Raw genomic sequence first — 17987 nt, 5'->3', positions numbered from 1 at the left:
GGAACCCACCCAGAGCATCAATCGACTCCGATATCGACGAGATGGCTGCATTCTTTGCCGCTGCTGAGGGAAAGTGTAAAGGTTTTTTTTTTTTTTTGTTTCACATACTTCGAGATTGATAAAAAAAAAAAAGTACTCCACCACTCTACTTTCATCATAGTAAGATAGCTGCCAGTCCTTCACTGGTCATCGCTAGTGAGAGTAGATAGCTAGATGCCTTCCTCGAACAATCCAGATTAGCTTATTATTAGCATTGAACTACAATCTTGCTAGATTTATATTTACAATGAAGTAAGAGACCAGGGGACCTGTGGTAATTTGCTATTTATTCCCCCCATTTGTTTGATCCGTTCGCCCGGATATATGCCACACAGTGACGTCCAGTATCAGCCATTTGTAGCCATAAACATTTTGGTGGCTGCAGCAGCCATTAAGGTTTTGGCTGAGTCAGCTAGCCAGCCAATAATTTCATCAGCCAGCCATTATCCTGAAAACAAACGGCTTCGGGGTCTAGTGTGAATGGTTGTCTGTGTCTATGTGTCAGTCCTGTGATGACCTGGCGACTTGTCCAGGGTGTACCCCGCCTTTCGCCCGTAGTCAGCTGGGATAGGCTCCAGCTTGCCTGCGACCCTGTAGAACAGGATAAAGCGGCTAGAGATAATGAGATGAGATGAATAATAGATAGATATTAAACAACAACAATACCCTATGACAGTCTCACCATTTAATCATGTCTGTAACTCTTTCTGAAAAGGCTGTACTCTCCACTGGCTCAAATTCAGCCTCCACAATCTACAACAAAACCAAGACAAGGAAATAATACAGTTTATAAAGAATAGGAATTGGAATAGAAAGTAAAAAAAAAAAAATCAGGATTTATTCTATTCACATTCACTGGATATGAGCAATCATGTGCTCTGACTGGCAACTCTACTACTAGGCTATCAGCTCATATACCATGAGTAGAGAAAAACAAAATGGCGGAGCGTGTTGCTGAACCAACCGAGGACGAAATAAAAACTCTACTCGGAAACAAAACCCCAAAAATTATCATCAAGTATTTAAAAGAAACAGAAATCGCTAAAAGAATATAGTCCCCCGATATCTCCAGTTCCACGCTCCAGTCCAGTCGGTGGCAGTAATGCACCTTTAAGTTGGTTTGCCAACCGCCAAAAAAAAAAACCCTAAAGAAGAAGATGAAAACCCTCCAAAAATGCAAAAAAAGCAACAAAATATGGAATGAAAGTATTTGATGGTAAGAACGCATCTTTTTTATTTTTCAAGAATTATGATTATTATCGTATTTTTCACAAATTGCTCCTGTCATTTCGCCGGTTTGTTTACATTCTAAGTGGAAATGATTTTGTCAGATGTTTTGTACAAAGTTTTTATTTATCGAATTGGCAAAAAATGAAAATAAAAATGCTGTGTTTATCAGAATCCGGTGAATGTGGATCGACTAAAACAGTTATTCCACTCAATCTTGTCATACATGGTTTATAGACAACTTGGTGCTACGCGCCTCGTCGACTATCAGCTTATAGACGACTCGATTTCGTGGAATAACTATTAAATAACCCTAAGGCTGTAGTCAAGACCGAGTCCAAAACAAGCCCAAGACCAGAACTAGCTGAGTCTTATGCTTTAAAGGAGCCAGCTCACCCTTCCCAGAATCCTCTGCATCAATCAAGTAGCGAGTTGCCATTTTCTGTGCAAGCGATATTCCAAAAACAATCCGCAACAATTTGGCAACCTCCTAGGCCATAAATTTTAAATTGTACCATGAAATTGAAGATATTTATTGAAGTAGTTATAATTTAAATTCTTTTGACCGACCCATTCCGTTTTTGTATGGTTATTTCGTTGTAATGGACCTGAACCCACCTTGGCCGTCTCGCATGTGGCCACGAAAGAAAGAAAAATAAGGCGTATTGTTATGCCCAGCTCATTCAAGGCAAAACAAAAAAGGGAGACAGTAACAGTTTAACTAAAACAACATTTTAGGAATTTAGCCAAACTGAAGTTGAATAGGGCGAACTGAAAACTACATGTGGCTAAATAAAGGATAAACTCAACACAGTGAAACCAAACCAGAGAGCGAGCTATCTTGGGAGGAAGCCATCTTATAAAGATTCCCAAGCAGGCGAAGCAAATCGCCCAATGAGGTAGGAGGAGCCAAGGACCTGAAAAGGGAAACAGAATGCAGGCTACAACAACCAATACTGCCACACGGCCCAGGGCCCGTCACAGTAGTTTGTTCAAAGCTTCCGTATATCACATGTACACTACCGTTCAAAAGTTTGGGGTCACTTTGAAATGTCCTTATTTTTGAAAGAAAAGCACTGTTCTTTTCAATGAAGATCACTTTAAACTAATCAGAAATCCACTCTATACATTGCTAATGTGCTAAATGACTATTCTAGCTGCAAATGTCTGGTTTTTGGTGCAATATCTCCATAGGTGTATAGAGGCCCATTTCCAGCAACTCTCACTCCAGTGTTCTAATGGTACAATGTGTTTGCTCATTGCCTCAGAAGGCTAATGGATGATTAGAAAACCCTTGTACAATCATGTTAGCACAGCTGAAAACAGTTTAGCCCTTTAGAGAAGCTATAAAACTGACCTTCCTTTGAGCAGATTGAGTTTCTGGAGCATCACATTTGTGGGGTCGATTAAATGCTCAAAATGGCCAGAAAAATGTCTTGACTATATTTTCTATTCATTTTACAACTTATCAGCCCTGTGATGACCTGGCGACTTGTCCAGGGTGTACCCCGCCTTTCGCCCGCAGTCAGCTGGGATAGGCTCCAGCTTGCCTGCGACCCTGTAGAACAGGATAAAGCGGCTAGAGATAATGAGATAAGATGAGATGAGATGAGATTTTACAACTTATGGTGGTAAATAAAAGTGTGACTTTTCATGGAAAACACAAAATTGTCTGGGTGACCCCAAACTTTTGAACGGTAGTGTAGATAAAGAAAAATTCAAGATGGGTTTCAAAGGGATCACTGACAGTGAATTTGTGGAGGTTTTGCTGCACAGAGAGCTAGAAGACAGCAGTCACGTGCTTTCAAAACAAAAACAATGAACTGGATTCTGGAAAGGGCATTGAGGTGAAGTCAAGATTGAGTGAAAATGAAAGCAAAGCTGAGTAAAGCTTGAGAGCCAAAACCATCCAATTGAGACTGAGCTTTAACTTCAAAGAGGAAAGGAATAAGCTTATTCATTGTTAATGACATAGTTTTTCATCGTGCCACTGGTAAACAAGATAAACAACACTTTGGTCTTAAGTAATTATTTGATCTTGAACCAATTATGCTCTGACCATGTTTTCTCAGCTAGTTGGCTTTATTCATGCACTGCACCAATGATTAGTTTCCTAGAAGAAAGAATTACTGCTTGTCAAACTTTGTGCGTGTGAATAGTAAAGATACCGTGAACATTACTTTTACAAGACCGTATTTGGCGAGAGCAATGCCAAAGACTGACACAGGTCCAAGTACAAATGCCAAAAAGTCCAAGTCATTTCAGAGTCCAAGATCATTACCACTGCCACGATGCCCATGTATATTTCACAATTATTCCACAAAATTGAGTCGTACATGAGCTGATAGCCGATGAGGCGCGTAGCACCGAGTCAATCAGCCAATTACGACGAGATTGAGTGGAATAACTGTTTTATTCTATCCACATTCACTGGATGTTGAGAAAGAGCATTTTTAGTTTTACTTTTTGCAAATTTCATAAATAAAAACTTTATACAAAACGTCCAACAAAATCATTTCCGCTTCTTAAAAGGTGGATTTCTTAAAAACCTATCGCTGCTTGCACGAATCGAAAGTGCCATCTTGCTGTCATGCCGAGGTACAGAATCGCTTTAGATATGTATTCAATTCTTCCTTGGACCTTGCGGTGATGTAATTTTCAAACGTTTTTGAGTTTTTGAACCAGTCTAAAAAAATTAACAAATTTTAATGCTTAAACATGAAGAATGTAAACAAACCGGCGAAATGACAGGAGAAATTTGTGAAAATGCTATAATAATAATAATAATAATAATAATAATAATAATAATAATTTTTGAAAAAAAAGATATTCTTACCATCTAATATTTTTATTCCATATTTTGTTGCTTTTTTGTATTTTTCAGGGTTTTGTTTTCGAGCAGAGTTTTTATTTCGTCCTCGGTTGGTTCAGCAGCACGCTCCACCATTTTGTTTTTCTCTACTCACGGTATATGAGCTGATAGCCTAGTAGCAGAGTAGCCAATCGGAGCGTGCCATTGCTCATATCCAGTGCATGTGGATAGAATAAAATATATTACACACACTAAAGTTATAATTGTCATGAATGTACAGTATTTGTGCCTTATATTTATATTTTTGCAGTTATGGACCTTGACGTATTTACTGTAATGTCTTGGTAAATGTTTTTGTGATTGAAGTATTTATGCTCTACTGTCCTCTGTGTACTCTCCCCACTGTTTCCCATTACCCCTCCCTCCATGCTTCTTATTATGCTTCAGTTGCACTTTATTTACATCCTGTCAGCACTGCGAATGTTATATAGGTATCTTTTCCCTTTGGTCCAGGAGAAATATTATTTCATCTCACAGTGTACTGCACATTGTATAAGGTTGTGATGATGATAACCTGATATGATGTGACTTGACTTGTTACATGTTCCTATTATACTGTACTATATCTAATACTTAATATTTCTTAATATTTACTGATGTAGAAATTTAGTGCTTACATTAATAAAACTGGCTCCACGGTGGAAACTACACTATAAAAGGTAATCTTCTCTTCTTCTTAAATACAGTCTATTAATGAATCGGTTGCTATTTTGAACAACAAGGTAACACACTGTAGGGTATGAGGGAGTGCTGAGAACAGTGTGAACACAGGTGGAATCAAGAATGTGCAAATATGCAAAACTTGTACTCAAATACATTGCTTAGATAAGTGTTTAGTCTAAACCGTGACCTTGGTGGCAAGCGAGAGCATGTTGTTGCTGTAGAATGGAGGTCGGAGAGTGACCATCTGATACAGGACACAGCCGGTGGCCCACACATCAGCCTTCTCTCCGTACGGCTCACTTTTCACAATCTCTGGACTAACGCAAGAGAATTCCACTTTTATACCATATATACACACACACACTTCAGTGTAAACAATGTGAATGAGTGAATACTTATAGAATGAGGTCACACAAACACACCAGGAGTAGAGAATGGTCCCGACAACAGACATTAGCTTGCTGGTTTCTTGTTTCTGCTTTGCGAGACCAAAATCAGCTGGAAAACAATACAATTTTATTGGTTAGTTTTGTTTTTTTTTGTGTGTGTGATTAAATCTAAAATAACTTTCAACAAACCATTATTTTTGGTAGTATTTATGATTGCTTTTTTTTTTAAATGTAGCTTATGTAAAGGTTAAAAAAAGAACATAGAGATATTACAGTACATATTTATGATAGCGTATTCGTGTCACTGTAGGTTAAAAAGAAATGAAGCTGAGGCAGGAGGTAATATTCTCAGGTAAAAAAAAAAAAAGCAGATATTCTCTGAGATTATAAATTAATAAATTTGCAACAGAAAACTCAGAAATTGCAAGAAAAAAAAAAAAAGAAATTCCAAGATTTAAAAAAACCAGAAATTACAATTTTATGAGAAAAAAACCTCAGAAATTCCAAGATTAAAAAGTTATGAATTCTAAGATTAATAAGGCACAAATTTACAAACAAACAAACAAACAAACAAACAAACAAACAAACAAACAAACAAAACCCCTCAGAATTTCCAAGATTAAAAGAAATTAGCAATTCCAAGATTAAGAAGTCTCAATTTTATGAGAAAAACTCAAATTCCAAGATTAAAAACTCAGGAATTCTAAGATTAATAAGGCACAAATTTACAAAAAAACCCTCAGAAATTCCAAAATTAAAGCAAAATCAGAAATTCCAAGATTAAGAAGTCAGGAATTCTAAGATTAACTGCTGTCAACTATTTGCTTAGAGTTTGAATCTATTATTATCACACGGGATTTTAATTTGCATATTGATAACTGAGAGAACACCAATACAAGGGATTTTCTCATGCTCATGGACACATTTAGCCTAACACAACATGTGCAGGGGCCAATACACTTACATGGTCATACTCTTGACCTTGTCATTACCAAAGGTCTAAATGTTTCTACAAATGTTATGGACTTGGCTGTATCTGATCATTTTTGTGTTTTCTTTGATGTGTGTATGTCCCCCCTTTTTCAGAATTGATCTAGGACTGTAGAAAAGAGAATCATAAATGAGAATACCATTGCCCTTTTTGAGCAAGCACTTTCTCAGAATTCACCTCAAACATCAAATTCTGTAGATGACCTGATGAATAACTTCACAGTAAATATGACACAAATCATGGATGACATTGCTCCAGTAAAAGTGAAAAAAGTCAACAATAAGCAAACAGCACCATGGAGACAAAATCCATTGATTAAACAAACAAAAAAAGGGAATGCAGGAAAACCGAGAGAAAATGGCGTAAGTCCAAATTACAAATTGACTACCAAATTCATAAAGACATGCTACGACAGTATAATTATGAAATTTGCAAGGCAAGGCAGACTTTTTTTTCTGACATTATTAACAGGAATATAAATAATGCTCGTGTGCTTTTCTCTACTGTCGAGAAGTTAACAAATCCCCCAACTGTCTACAAACCATACAAAATGCAGCTGCAAGGGTGTTAACCAGAACAAAAAGGAATGAACACATTACTCCAATCCTAAGGTCCCTACACTGGCTTCCTGTTAGTTACAGAATTGATTTTAAAGCACTACTTGCTTTTAAAGCACTAAATGGCATCGGACCAAACTACATATACTGGTATGACCTGTTTAGACAGCACGCTCCTACCAGATCAACGAGATCTCAAAATAATCTTTTGGTTCAACCTGCTGCCAATACTAAATGTGGTGAGTCAGCCTTTAGTGTTTATGGAGCTAGACTTTGGAATAAACTCCCAGATGAAATAAAAAATGCTCCCACAATTGCTATTTTTAAGTCCAAACTGAAGACTAAGCTTTTTAGTGAAGCTTTCAATTAAATGGTTCCCTTATTTATTTATTTATTTATTTATTTATTTATTCTATTTACTTATTTATTCTAATTTATTCATTTATTTATCTTTTATTCTTATCCCTTACTTACTAAAGGGTTTTTTTTTATTTTGTTGCCATGCTTTTCATTGTCTATGCTTTAAATGTTTATTGTAAATGTGTGATTTTACTGGAGGTCTGGTTTTTTTTCTCTGTACAGCACAATGAAATGCCTTGATGTAAGAAATGTGCTATACAAATAAAACTGCCTTGCCTTGCCGAATAAGGTATAAATTTACAAAAAAAAAAAAAAAAACTCAGAAATTCCAAGATTTAAAAAAATCAGAAATTCCAAGATTAAGAAGTCACAAATTGATGAGAAAAAAAATTTTAATTCCAAGATTACAAAAAGTAACAAATTTACAAGAAAAAAAAAACTTGGAAAAATAGGTTTGGGGGGTTTTTTTGGTCAAGAAACCAGATCGCTCCATTTTGCAAGGTTGGATCAACATCACACCACAGATGACGCGGCTGAGCCAAATGTAGTCTTTCCTCCTCAATCATACAATATATAAGAATAAAGTGCTAAGAGATTTTCAGCTACATTTCCCAGAATGCACTGCAGCCAGGGAACAGAGAAACATGAGGGTTTTTTTTTTGTTTTTCTTTCCATAAATTTGTGAATTTCAGAATTTTTAATTTCGGAATTTGAGGTTTTTTTGTCTCGCAAATTTCTGACTTTATAATCTCAGAGAATATCCGAGGTTTATTTTTCTCGGAAATGTACAACTTTAATCTCTGAAATTCTGAGGTATTTTCTCAGAATATTACCCCCACCTCAGCTCTGTTTTCTTTCTGGGTTTTTTAAAATTTATTTATTTATTTATTTGGTAATCTACAGTGTAATCTACATTTGACCCCCTGCCCAAAAAAGTAAACATCTATCTATCTATCTATCTATCTATCTATCTATCTATCTATCTATCTATCTATCTATCTATCTATGTTGTATGTTTTTCTAGCTTATGATTAAATAAAAATCATTGACTCAACTTTCAAAGTCTCTATTCCAGGGTAACTAAAGAATATCGCTTTTAATTAAATTATTATTTCTTTCCGTTTTGTAATTTTATTTAGCAGCATAACAGCGACTACATCTGTTTAATATAGTTCTCCCTAAACAGTTATTTATGGTCATTTTTATGATTACGCAGTATCAGGAGCATTGATTTAGATGTTAAAAATTCCATCTAATCCACATTAGTGCTGCTCTGATAAATAAAAATAACAAACACCTGCTAGCAAATCAGAAATTAGAACTGTCCTTGGTCATGGTACGGTATATTTAACAGTTATTCCACGAAATCAAGTCGTACATGAGCTGATAGCTGACGAGGCGCAAGCCATGTACAACGAGATTGAGTGGAATAACTGTTTTATTCTATCCACATTCACTAGATTTTGAGAAACAGAGCATTTTTATATTTTTTGCAAATTCAATAAATAAAAACTTCATACAAAACGTCTGACAAAATCATCTCCGCTTCAGTGGACTTCTTAAAAACCTATCAATGGCTGCACGAATTGACTTTCGTGTTGTTTTTTGTACAAAGTGCCGTCTTGCTGTCGTGCCAAGCTATAGAATAGCTTTAGACGTTTATTTAATTCTTGCTTGGACATTTCAGTTCTGTAATTTTCAAACTTCTCTGGCTTTTGAACCAGTCTAAAAAAAAAAAATCAACAAATTTTAATGCTTAAAGATGAAAAATGTAAACAAACCGGCGAAATGACAGGAGCAATTTGTGAAAAATGCGATAATAATAATAATAATTCTTGAAAAATAAAAAATAAAAAGATACGTTCTTACCACGAAATACTTTCATTCCATATTTTGTTGCTTTTTTAAAATTTTTTTATGGTTTTGTTTTCGAGTAGAGTTTTTATTTCGTCTTTGGTTGGTTCAGCAACACGCTCCACCATTTTGTTTTTCTCTACTCACGGTATATGAGCTGATATCCTAGTAGTAGAGTAGCCAATCAGAGCACATGATTGCTCATATCCAGTGAATGTGGATAGAACAATAATAATTCGTCGTATTATCATTAAGATTTGTAGTTGTATAATATCTCGTATTAGAAATGTGTGTGTTTTACTGACTGATAGTGACTTTGTCTCTCTCTCCCAGCATGATGTTATTAGGAGTCAGGTCTCTGTGGACGATCCTCTTCTCCTTGTGTAAGTACCTTAATGCCAGACATATCTGTGGAGCAACCAATTACAACGAATTACAGGACGTAATCATTTCATAACTGAGGGAGGATTTTAAAAGGTACTTCATCTTGCATTCCTAATGTTATTTAACAATTATGCACCAAAGGTAAAGTGAATATAAGTGAGACCAAGTCGAGGTTATTATCAGGGGTGTAGTGGGCGTGGTACGCGGGGGTACGCCGTCCACCCACTTCTCCCGAGGTGAGATTAAAAAAAAAAAAAAGACAAATTTAAAGAAATACTCAAGTCTTTAAGAAGGAGTGCATGGTAGGGCTTAACCCAATGGCTGCATGTCATGTATTTTGTTTACGCAGGTGCCTCAATCGCGCCAGACTAAATGCTTGATTTATTCGATTGGTGCCTTTTATAATAAATTTCAGCCCATTGCTGGTTTGTATGCGATGTGAGTGAGTGACGTGACTTTTTTTGAACTTCTGGACACATGCTGTAGCTGTTGCCACGGCAGTAAGCAGGCTAGTAAAAATATCGAATTCCGAATGCAGCTCGGCTCAAATGAACATGAATCGAACATGAACAAAGGTGTTTGTGTATCATAATTTCCAATATTTTGGCTTCACGCCTGATAGTCCATGTTAAACCTATGCAAGGTTTATGTTGAGTTCCAGCAGCAGAGTGGTGCTGTCTACGACGATGCATTCGGAAGGAGAAGGCGAATTTGTTCCTCTTTAGCCATTTCGGCATATTTATTGGAGACAAAATAAACCGCGGCTTTTCGCCATAACAGTTGGGCTGTACTGACAAACACGAATGAAAATTGCACACATAAAAATGTCTGAAAAAAAGTGTCTTCTTGTGTTGTTAAAAGAACGTAACATTTATACAAATCATTCATACCAAACATAGGCGACCAAACAAAGGCTACCGCTTCTGACATGATATCAAATCGATGACGTCACGAATCGCGTACCCCCACTTTAAAAACCTCCACTACACCACTGGTTATTATTCACCGATATTCACTGAGCCTGAGGCGGATAATTGTTTTCGTATAAATACACAGGCGATTATTTAAAAACACGTCATAAAAAATGTATTTCAAACTTCAAAAGCAGCATGCAAATGTAATAAAGGCCCGGCGCACACTTGTGTCACTTATCTATGCCGAGTCACATAAAATACTTTGTTTTGAAATGGATAAAATAAATCACAATTCCACCTTCCCTGTGAATAGTTTTAGACCAAACTTTGTAGCATCTTTAGTGCTTTTAGGAACAGCATTTTCTTTCATTACAATTACAAATGTAATTCTTCCTCACTTACAGTGACGAAGCGTTTGGCCGCCATTTTGCCGAGTCACTCGAGGTGATTATTGAGAAATAGTCAGAATCTCTCGACCAATCAGTGTGCATGATTTTATATAATCACCTCCATGGTTATACTAAAGTAGAATTATAAAGATCATAGGTGCTTTAGGACACTATTTTACCCCAGATTTGTCCTTGTGCGACTCGTGTGAAAGCACAAATGTCATATACAAGTGACGTCAGTCAGACTGACGAATATGAGATTCCAGCTTATTACACACAATCCGACTCCACTATTGTTTCTGTTACATTCTAACCAGTGTTGTAGTCGAGTCACTAAACCTCGAGTCAGAGTCCAGTCTCGAGTGCCCAGTGTTCAAGTCCGAGTCATTTAAAAAAATTTCAAGTCGAGTCCACAATTGATCCGAGTTGAGTCCGAGAACAAGACTCCAACCGCACCATGTGACGGTGGCTGTTTCAGCGCCATTAACATTAGTTTGTTCCCGAACATGACGTATGAACAGGTAAATATGGTTCTCTTTGTCAGGGAGTGTGAAGTATTCTATCAGAGATGGTTGGGAGATGGATGTAAGTGCAGAAGGTGTGTTTATTAATACAAGTGAAGACGGTAAACAATCCAAAATTGCAGGCAAAATCATAAAACGGTGAAACAGGCGATAGGTCGAGCGAGGCACAAACAGGCTATCGTAGACTCGGCAGAATCAAAGACAAGAAACAGGAAATCAGGGATCAGGAAACCAAACAAGGAAATAAGGCTCGATAATGTGTCAGAAACGCAACTCAATACTTTGCAAAGTAAGTGTGTTTTCACAGTTTTTATATAGGTGCGCTGATCGCACCTTAATCCTGTGCAGGTGCGAGTCGTTTACAACGCATGCGGGAGTCTGCTTGGCATGTGTGCTGTCCAGAGCGCGCCCAAGAGCCTATCTGCATACTTGCCAACCCTCCCGATTTAGGCGGGAGGCTCCCGATTTTAGCCTCCGCCTCCCAATCGTATTTGTTAAAAACTGGATAATCTCCCGGTTTTGGGAAATCCCTACCGCCAAGTTAAAAATACTCCCGATTATGTCCAATCAGAATCGTATGAGAAACACTGCTGATGTCAACTGATTTTTAACCAATCAACGAACAGAACGGCAGTCACTTCCGTAATGTAGGATTCACCCAGGCTGTCCGACATTTTTTACAAGCAGTCATTCATCATGGCCACTAAACCCAATACCAAACGGCAAAAATCTCATCTCATCTCATTATCTCTAGCCGCTTTATCCTGTTCTACAGGGTCGCAGGCAAGCTGGAGCCTATCCCAGCTGACTACGGGCGAAAGGCGGGGTACACCCTGGACAAGTCGCCAGGTCATCACAGGGCTGACACATAGACACAGACAACCATTCACACTCACATTCACACCTACGGTCAATTTAGAGTCACCAGTTAACCTAACCTGCATGTCTTTGGACTGTGGGGGAAACCGGAGCACCCGGAGGAAACCCATGCGGACACGGGGAGAACATGCAAACTCCGCACAGAAAGGCCCTTGTCGGCCACGGGGCTCGAACCCGGACCTTCTTGCTGTGAGGCGACAGCGCTAACCACCACACCCCTCTGCCACCCGTGATTTTCATTATTTGACATAAAATGTTACATCACCAGCATTACAGCAGCTGTCATAACATCTGTCTTGTGGCATACACATACTGGAGCATACTTAGCAAAAATTTAACTATGACATAATCTGTTATGGGGCGGCACGGTGGTGTAGTGGTTCACGCTGTCGCCTCACAGCAAGAAGGTCCGGGTTCGAGCCCTGTGGCTGGAGAGGGCCTTTCTGTGTGGAGTTTGCATGTTCTCCGTGTGGGTTTCCTCCGGGTGCTCCGGTTTCCCCCACAGTCCAAAGACATGCAGGTTAGGTTAACTGGTGACTCTAAATTGACTGTAGGTGTGAATGTGAGTGTGAATGGTTGTCTGTGTCTATGTGTCAGCCCTGTGATGACCTGGCAACTTGTCCAGGGTGTACCCCGCCTTTCACCCGTTGTCAGCTGGGATAGGCTCCAGCTTGCCTGCGACCCTGTAGGACAGGATAAAGCGGCTAGAGATAATGAGATGAGATAATTTGTTATGACATCATGTCATTTACCGATAATGTTAAAATAATGTCAAGTGTTACTTTTTTGTTATTGTATACATACCTGAGAAACTGGTAACTGGCACCACATTCAATATTGTTTTAAACATTGATTTTTTTTTATTTTAATTTCATAATTCATGTAGTGAAACTGCATATCTATTCATCCTTAAAAACCATCCATGAACTTGGGCCTTTAGATTCTACAATTTCTTGACAGTGAGAATTCGATAATCAGTCTTCTAATGGCTGTAAATCTCATTACTGATCAATTCCTTCAATCCTATCACTTGTCATTTGATCACCTGAATGAAAATGTTCCACACTCGCTCTTCTGTGAACGTCTGCTGTTTTTCTTTCAGAGAGCTGAAGTGCTCGGCGAGTGGTGCACCTTCAACCAGCTCCATCACGATATACAGCCTGTCACCTGATACACAAATGCATTCTGGGTAAAAGAACAGAGTGGCACACTGATCATATGATTATCATCTAAATACTGGCAGTGACCAAATTTAATCCAGTGCTCCTGTGAAAAACGTACTACAAGGCCTGTCTCATTTCAAGACAGGATTTTAGCCCAGTGAGGTGTTTTTAATTCTCAAAAATATACATACAGAGTAGAGAAGCACTTAGTGCCATGAACTAAACAGCTTGACTGTGTTAATTACAGAAAGAAAGAAAGAAAGAAAGAAAGAAAGAAAGAAAGAAAGAAAGAAAGAAAGAAAGAAAGAAAGAAAGAAAATCAAGAGAAAAAGAAAAGAGAATGAACAAGCAAAAAAACAAATGAGAAACAAGAAAGAAAGCATAAAAAGAAAGAGAAAAAGAAAGAAAGAGAAGGGTCCGTGTACTTTTTCGTTCATTCATTATTCTATTTTGGAAGTCACATGAGAAATGAAAAAGGACTCGTTTATGAATTTTTACACTTGTGTATGACTTGTGAAATGGAATCCAGAGCCATGTTTTGATGTATTTTTAGTTACTGAAAATGAGTCACTGAACAGCAGAAAAAGTGAAAAAGCAATTTTGAAAAATGCCGTTCTGAATTGCGTTTTAGTTTATTTAGAACTTAGGCTTCCAGGTCACCCAAAACCTAAGCTTGTGGGCGGGTTGGGAGCGTTATGGTTTGTTTATTCTCATCCGCATGACATGGCGTCTTTGGAGGCATATTCTGACTTAATTTGCGAAATGTTGCGAAGGCATGCTACGCATGCAGATATTTCACAGCTCACGTAGATTCACCCATTTAGGGCCTTTGAAGAGCATGTACTGCACAGCATCCATGATCCATGAACTCGCCGGAGGTCGATCTATCGTCGTCGTCGTGTGTTGTAAGTGAGACATGAGTGAGCGCGAGCCAGGCGGTGTAATTTACTTCCGGGTGAAATATAGGCTCAGTCAAATGAAATTCAATAAAGAAATAAATGAATATTACAAAATAAGAAAACGATCAGAAATGTTGTCCACTTTTCTAATACTACTATTTGATGATGGCAATACATTTCGAAAACAAAAAGAGCCATTTCTGCTTGTATTGTTTTAAATAAAACACCAAGCTGCACCCTTTTTTAAATTTCATCTTTCATTCCAAAATAGAATAATGAATGAACGAAAAGAAAGACAGAGAAAAGAAAGAAAGAGAAGCAAGAGAAACAAGAAAGAAAGAGAAAAGAAAGAAAATCAAGAGAAAAAGAAAAGAGAATGAACAAACAAAGAGAAACAAGAAAGAAGGCATAAAAAAGAAAGAAAAAGAAAGAAGCAAGAGAAACAAGAAAGCATAAAAAAGAAAGAGAAAAAGAAAGAAGCAAGAGAAACAAGAAAGAGAAAAGAAAGAAAATCAAGAGAAAAAGAAAAGAGAACGAACGAACAAACAAATAGAGACAAGAAAGAAAGCATAAAAAGAAAGAGAAAAGAAAGAGAAGCAAGAGAAACAAGAAAAGAGAACGAACAAAGAGAAACAAGAAAGAAAGCGTAAAAAAGAAAGAAAAAAAGAAGCAAGAGAAAGAAAGAAAATCAAGAGAAAAGAGAATGAACAAAGAGAAACAAGAAAGAAAGCATAAGAAAGAGAAAGAAAGAAAGAGAAGCAAGAGAAACAAGAAAGAAAGCATAAAAAAGAAAGAAAGCATAAAAAAGAGAAAAAGAAGAGAACGAACAAACAAACAAAAAGAGAAACAAGAAAGAAAGCACAAAAAAGAAAGAGAAAAAAGAAAGAAAGAAAGAAAGAAAGAAAGAAAGAAAGAAAGAAAGAAAGAAAGAAAGAAAGAGAAACAAGAGAAAAAGAAAGGAAGAATGAATAAATAAATAAATAAATAAATAAATAAATAAATGAGAAACAAGAAAGAAAGAAACAAGAGAAAAAAGAATGCAAGAAAGAGAAACAAGAAATAAAGAGAATAAATAAACAAACAAATAGAGAAACAAGACAGAAAGAGAAACAAGAGAAAAAGAAAGACTTAAATAAATGAGAAAAAGAGATTAAATAAATAAATAAAGAGAAACAAGACAATAAGAAAGACAGATAAAAAGAAAGTGAAACAAAAAGAAAGAAACAGAAAGGAAGGAAGGAAGAAAGAAAGAAAGAAAGAAAGAAAGAAAGAAAGAAAGAAAGAAAGAAAGAAAGAAAGAAAGAAAGAAAGAAAGAAAGAAAGAAAGAAAATGAGAAAAAAGAAAAAGAAAGAAAGAAGTGTGAATTTAATCTCCGGTGTCTTTATTGTCAGGTTGAATAGAAACTGAAGCTGTTTGCCATACACATACAGTCCTGTACAAAAGTCTTAAGCACATGTAAAGAAATGATGTCGACCAAAAATGGCTTAAAAATAATGAAATGAAATGTTTCAACATTAAAAAAATACTACAAACGGTAATCAGCAAGCCATAATAAATGAAACAAAGTCAGTATTTGGTGTGAGACGACCCATCACTTTGAAAATAAAACAGTAGTCTCAGGTCCAGTGAGTGCAGTTTTATGTGGAAATGAGCTGTAGGTTTTACTGAGCATCTTACAGAACCAGCCACAGTTCTTCTGGACACTTTGACTCTCACACTCACTTAACTTTTGCACCAAAACCCAGCAGCCTTCATTATGTTTTCTGTTTTAATCTGAAAAGTGCTCTCTTATGGAATATGCTGCTCAAATACAAACTTTTTTTTCTTGTAACATTTAATTTTGTGCTGGAAAAACACAAACTTTGGAACTCTAAAATGTTTTTGTACTGACTCGATAATGTAGAAGTCATAACATCTCATCTCATCATCTCTAGCTGCTTTATCCTGTTCTACAGGGTCGCAGGCAAGCTGGAGCCTATCCCAGCTGACTACGGGCGAAAGGCAGGGTACACCCTGGACAAGTCGCCAGGTCATCACAGGGCTGACACATAGACACAGACAACCATTCACACTCACATTCACACCTACGCTCAATTTAGAGTCACCAGTTAACCTAAACTGCATGTCTTTGGACTGTGGGGGAAACCGGAGCACCCGGAGGAAACCCATGCGGACATGGGGAGAACATGCAAACTCCGCACAGAAAGGCCCTCGCCGGCCACGGGGCTCGAACCCGGACCTTCTTGCTGTGAGGCAACAGCGCTAACCACTACACCACCATGCCGCCAAGTCATAACGTAAAAATCTATAACAAAATTTATATGCAAAAAAAAAAAAAAATAGGGTGCCTAAGACTTTTGCACAGGATTGTGTGTGTCTACTACAAATATAGGATATGTACATTGATCTAATTGTCCAAACAATATTTAAACAATAATGAGAAAAGCTCCTAATTCAAAGTTTCTAAAAAAAAAAATGGACAAAAATTACTTACATTCTAAAAATGTCTTGAGGTATTTCACAATGTTTGGGTGCGTCATCTAAAAACATGCAGCACAATCACCGACATTATAATATTACATATTTTTATAAAATACTGTAATGAATGGGTTTTTTTGGTACTGTTAACGTGTTAAGTAATGCAATATATCATTATGACCACAAGGGGGAAGTAAAGTTTATTATATTACAAGGATTACACACTTGTGAGTACATTGTACCTGCTCCTTGATTATGGTGAGCTCAGATACAATTTTCTCAACGTTGCTGTCTCTGGATTTCTTGTCTTGGCCGAAAGCAGGATTGTGGAGGTTCACTTCCTTCAGTGCCAAACAGTTCTGTGCTCCCTGTTTACGGACCTTTAAAAAGAAGACAAAATCCACCGGACAATGCAAATTGTATCTAAATGCAAAAATCTTATGGACAGTGTATTATATGTTTGATCATGTATGTTTCAGAGTAGGGCGGCACGGTGGTGTAGTGGTTAGCGCTGTCGCCTCACAGCAAGAAGGTCCTGGGTTCGAGCCCCGGGGCCGGCGAGGGCCTTTCTGTGTGGAGTTTGCATGTTCTCCCCGTGTCCGCGTGGGTTTCCCCCACAGTCCAAAGACATGCAGGTTAGGTTAACTGGTGACTCTAAATTGAGCATAGGTGTGAATGTGAGTGTGAATGGTTGTCTGTGTCTATGTGTCAGCCCTGTGATGACCTGGCGACTTGTCCAGGGTGTACCCCGCCTCTCGCCCGTAGTCAGCTGGGATAGGCTCCAGCTTGCCTGCGACCCTGTAGAAGGATAAAGCGGCTAGAGATAATGAGATGAGATGTTTCAGAGTTGTGTGCTAATAAAGGAATTTATTATCCATACAGGACACATTTTCCATGGAATAAAAACAAGTGTTCTATTCCCTTCTAGCAGGAATTCGTTCATTTGGTTTGATAGCATGCAATATTGTTAGCATATCGCTTATCCTGTGTGTATTACGTCACTCTACCCAATGGGGAATGAGTGAATATGGTTTACAATATTGCATGGTTGTCAAGACAACATGACATCACACGTCAGAGATGTAAAACTTCCGCACTAGTGAGCGACTGTGACAAACATGGCTGTCAGGTTTGCTTCGTTAAATATGGAAGATTTTGAGAGAATTTTGAAAGAGAAAGACGCGTTGAACATCCACAAGGAATGTGTATGTATAATAATAATAATAATATTGGCTGATGATATTTCATCTCATCTCATTATCTGTAGCCGCTTTATCCTGTTCTACAGGGTGGCAGGCAAGCTGGATCCTATCCCAGCTGACTACGGGCGAAAGGCGGGGTACGCCCTGGACAAGTCGCCAGGTCATCACAGGGCTGACACATAGACACAGACAACCATTCACA

The 17987-nt window shown here is 37.7% G+C and overlaps 1 protein-coding gene across 1 annotated transcript in view; it reads right to left on the bottom strand.

Annotated features, from left to right (window-relative positions):
* nek10 (NIMA-related kinase 10) overlaps positions 1-17987 on the bottom strand; it is a 61477-nt gene that overhangs the window by 16426 nt on the left and 27064 nt on the right. Inside the window, exons 18-24 of the mRNA XM_060900967.1 lie at positions 16826-16963; positions 16600-16645; positions 13088-13209; positions 9258-9360; positions 5224-5299; positions 4989-5118; positions 722-792 (exon numbers count right to left, since the gene is read on the bottom strand). Of these exons, the coding sequence (XP_060756950.1) occupies positions 722-792; positions 4989-5118; positions 5224-5299; positions 9258-9360; positions 13088-13209; positions 16600-16645; positions 16826-16963 (686 nt within the window). The remainder of the gene's footprint in view (positions 1-721; positions 793-4988; positions 5119-5223; positions 5300-9257; positions 9361-13087; positions 13210-16599; positions 16646-16825; positions 16964-17987) is intronic.

Source organism: Neoarius graeffei, chromosome 19, assembly GCF_027579695.1.
Source record: "Neoarius graeffei isolate fNeoGra1 chromosome 19, fNeoGra1.pri, whole genome shotgun sequence".
Classification (NCBI taxonomy): Eukaryota; Metazoa; Chordata; class Actinopteri; order Siluriformes; family Ariidae; genus Neoarius; species Neoarius graeffei.
This window is presented reverse-complemented; position numbering and strand designations above follow the sequence as displayed.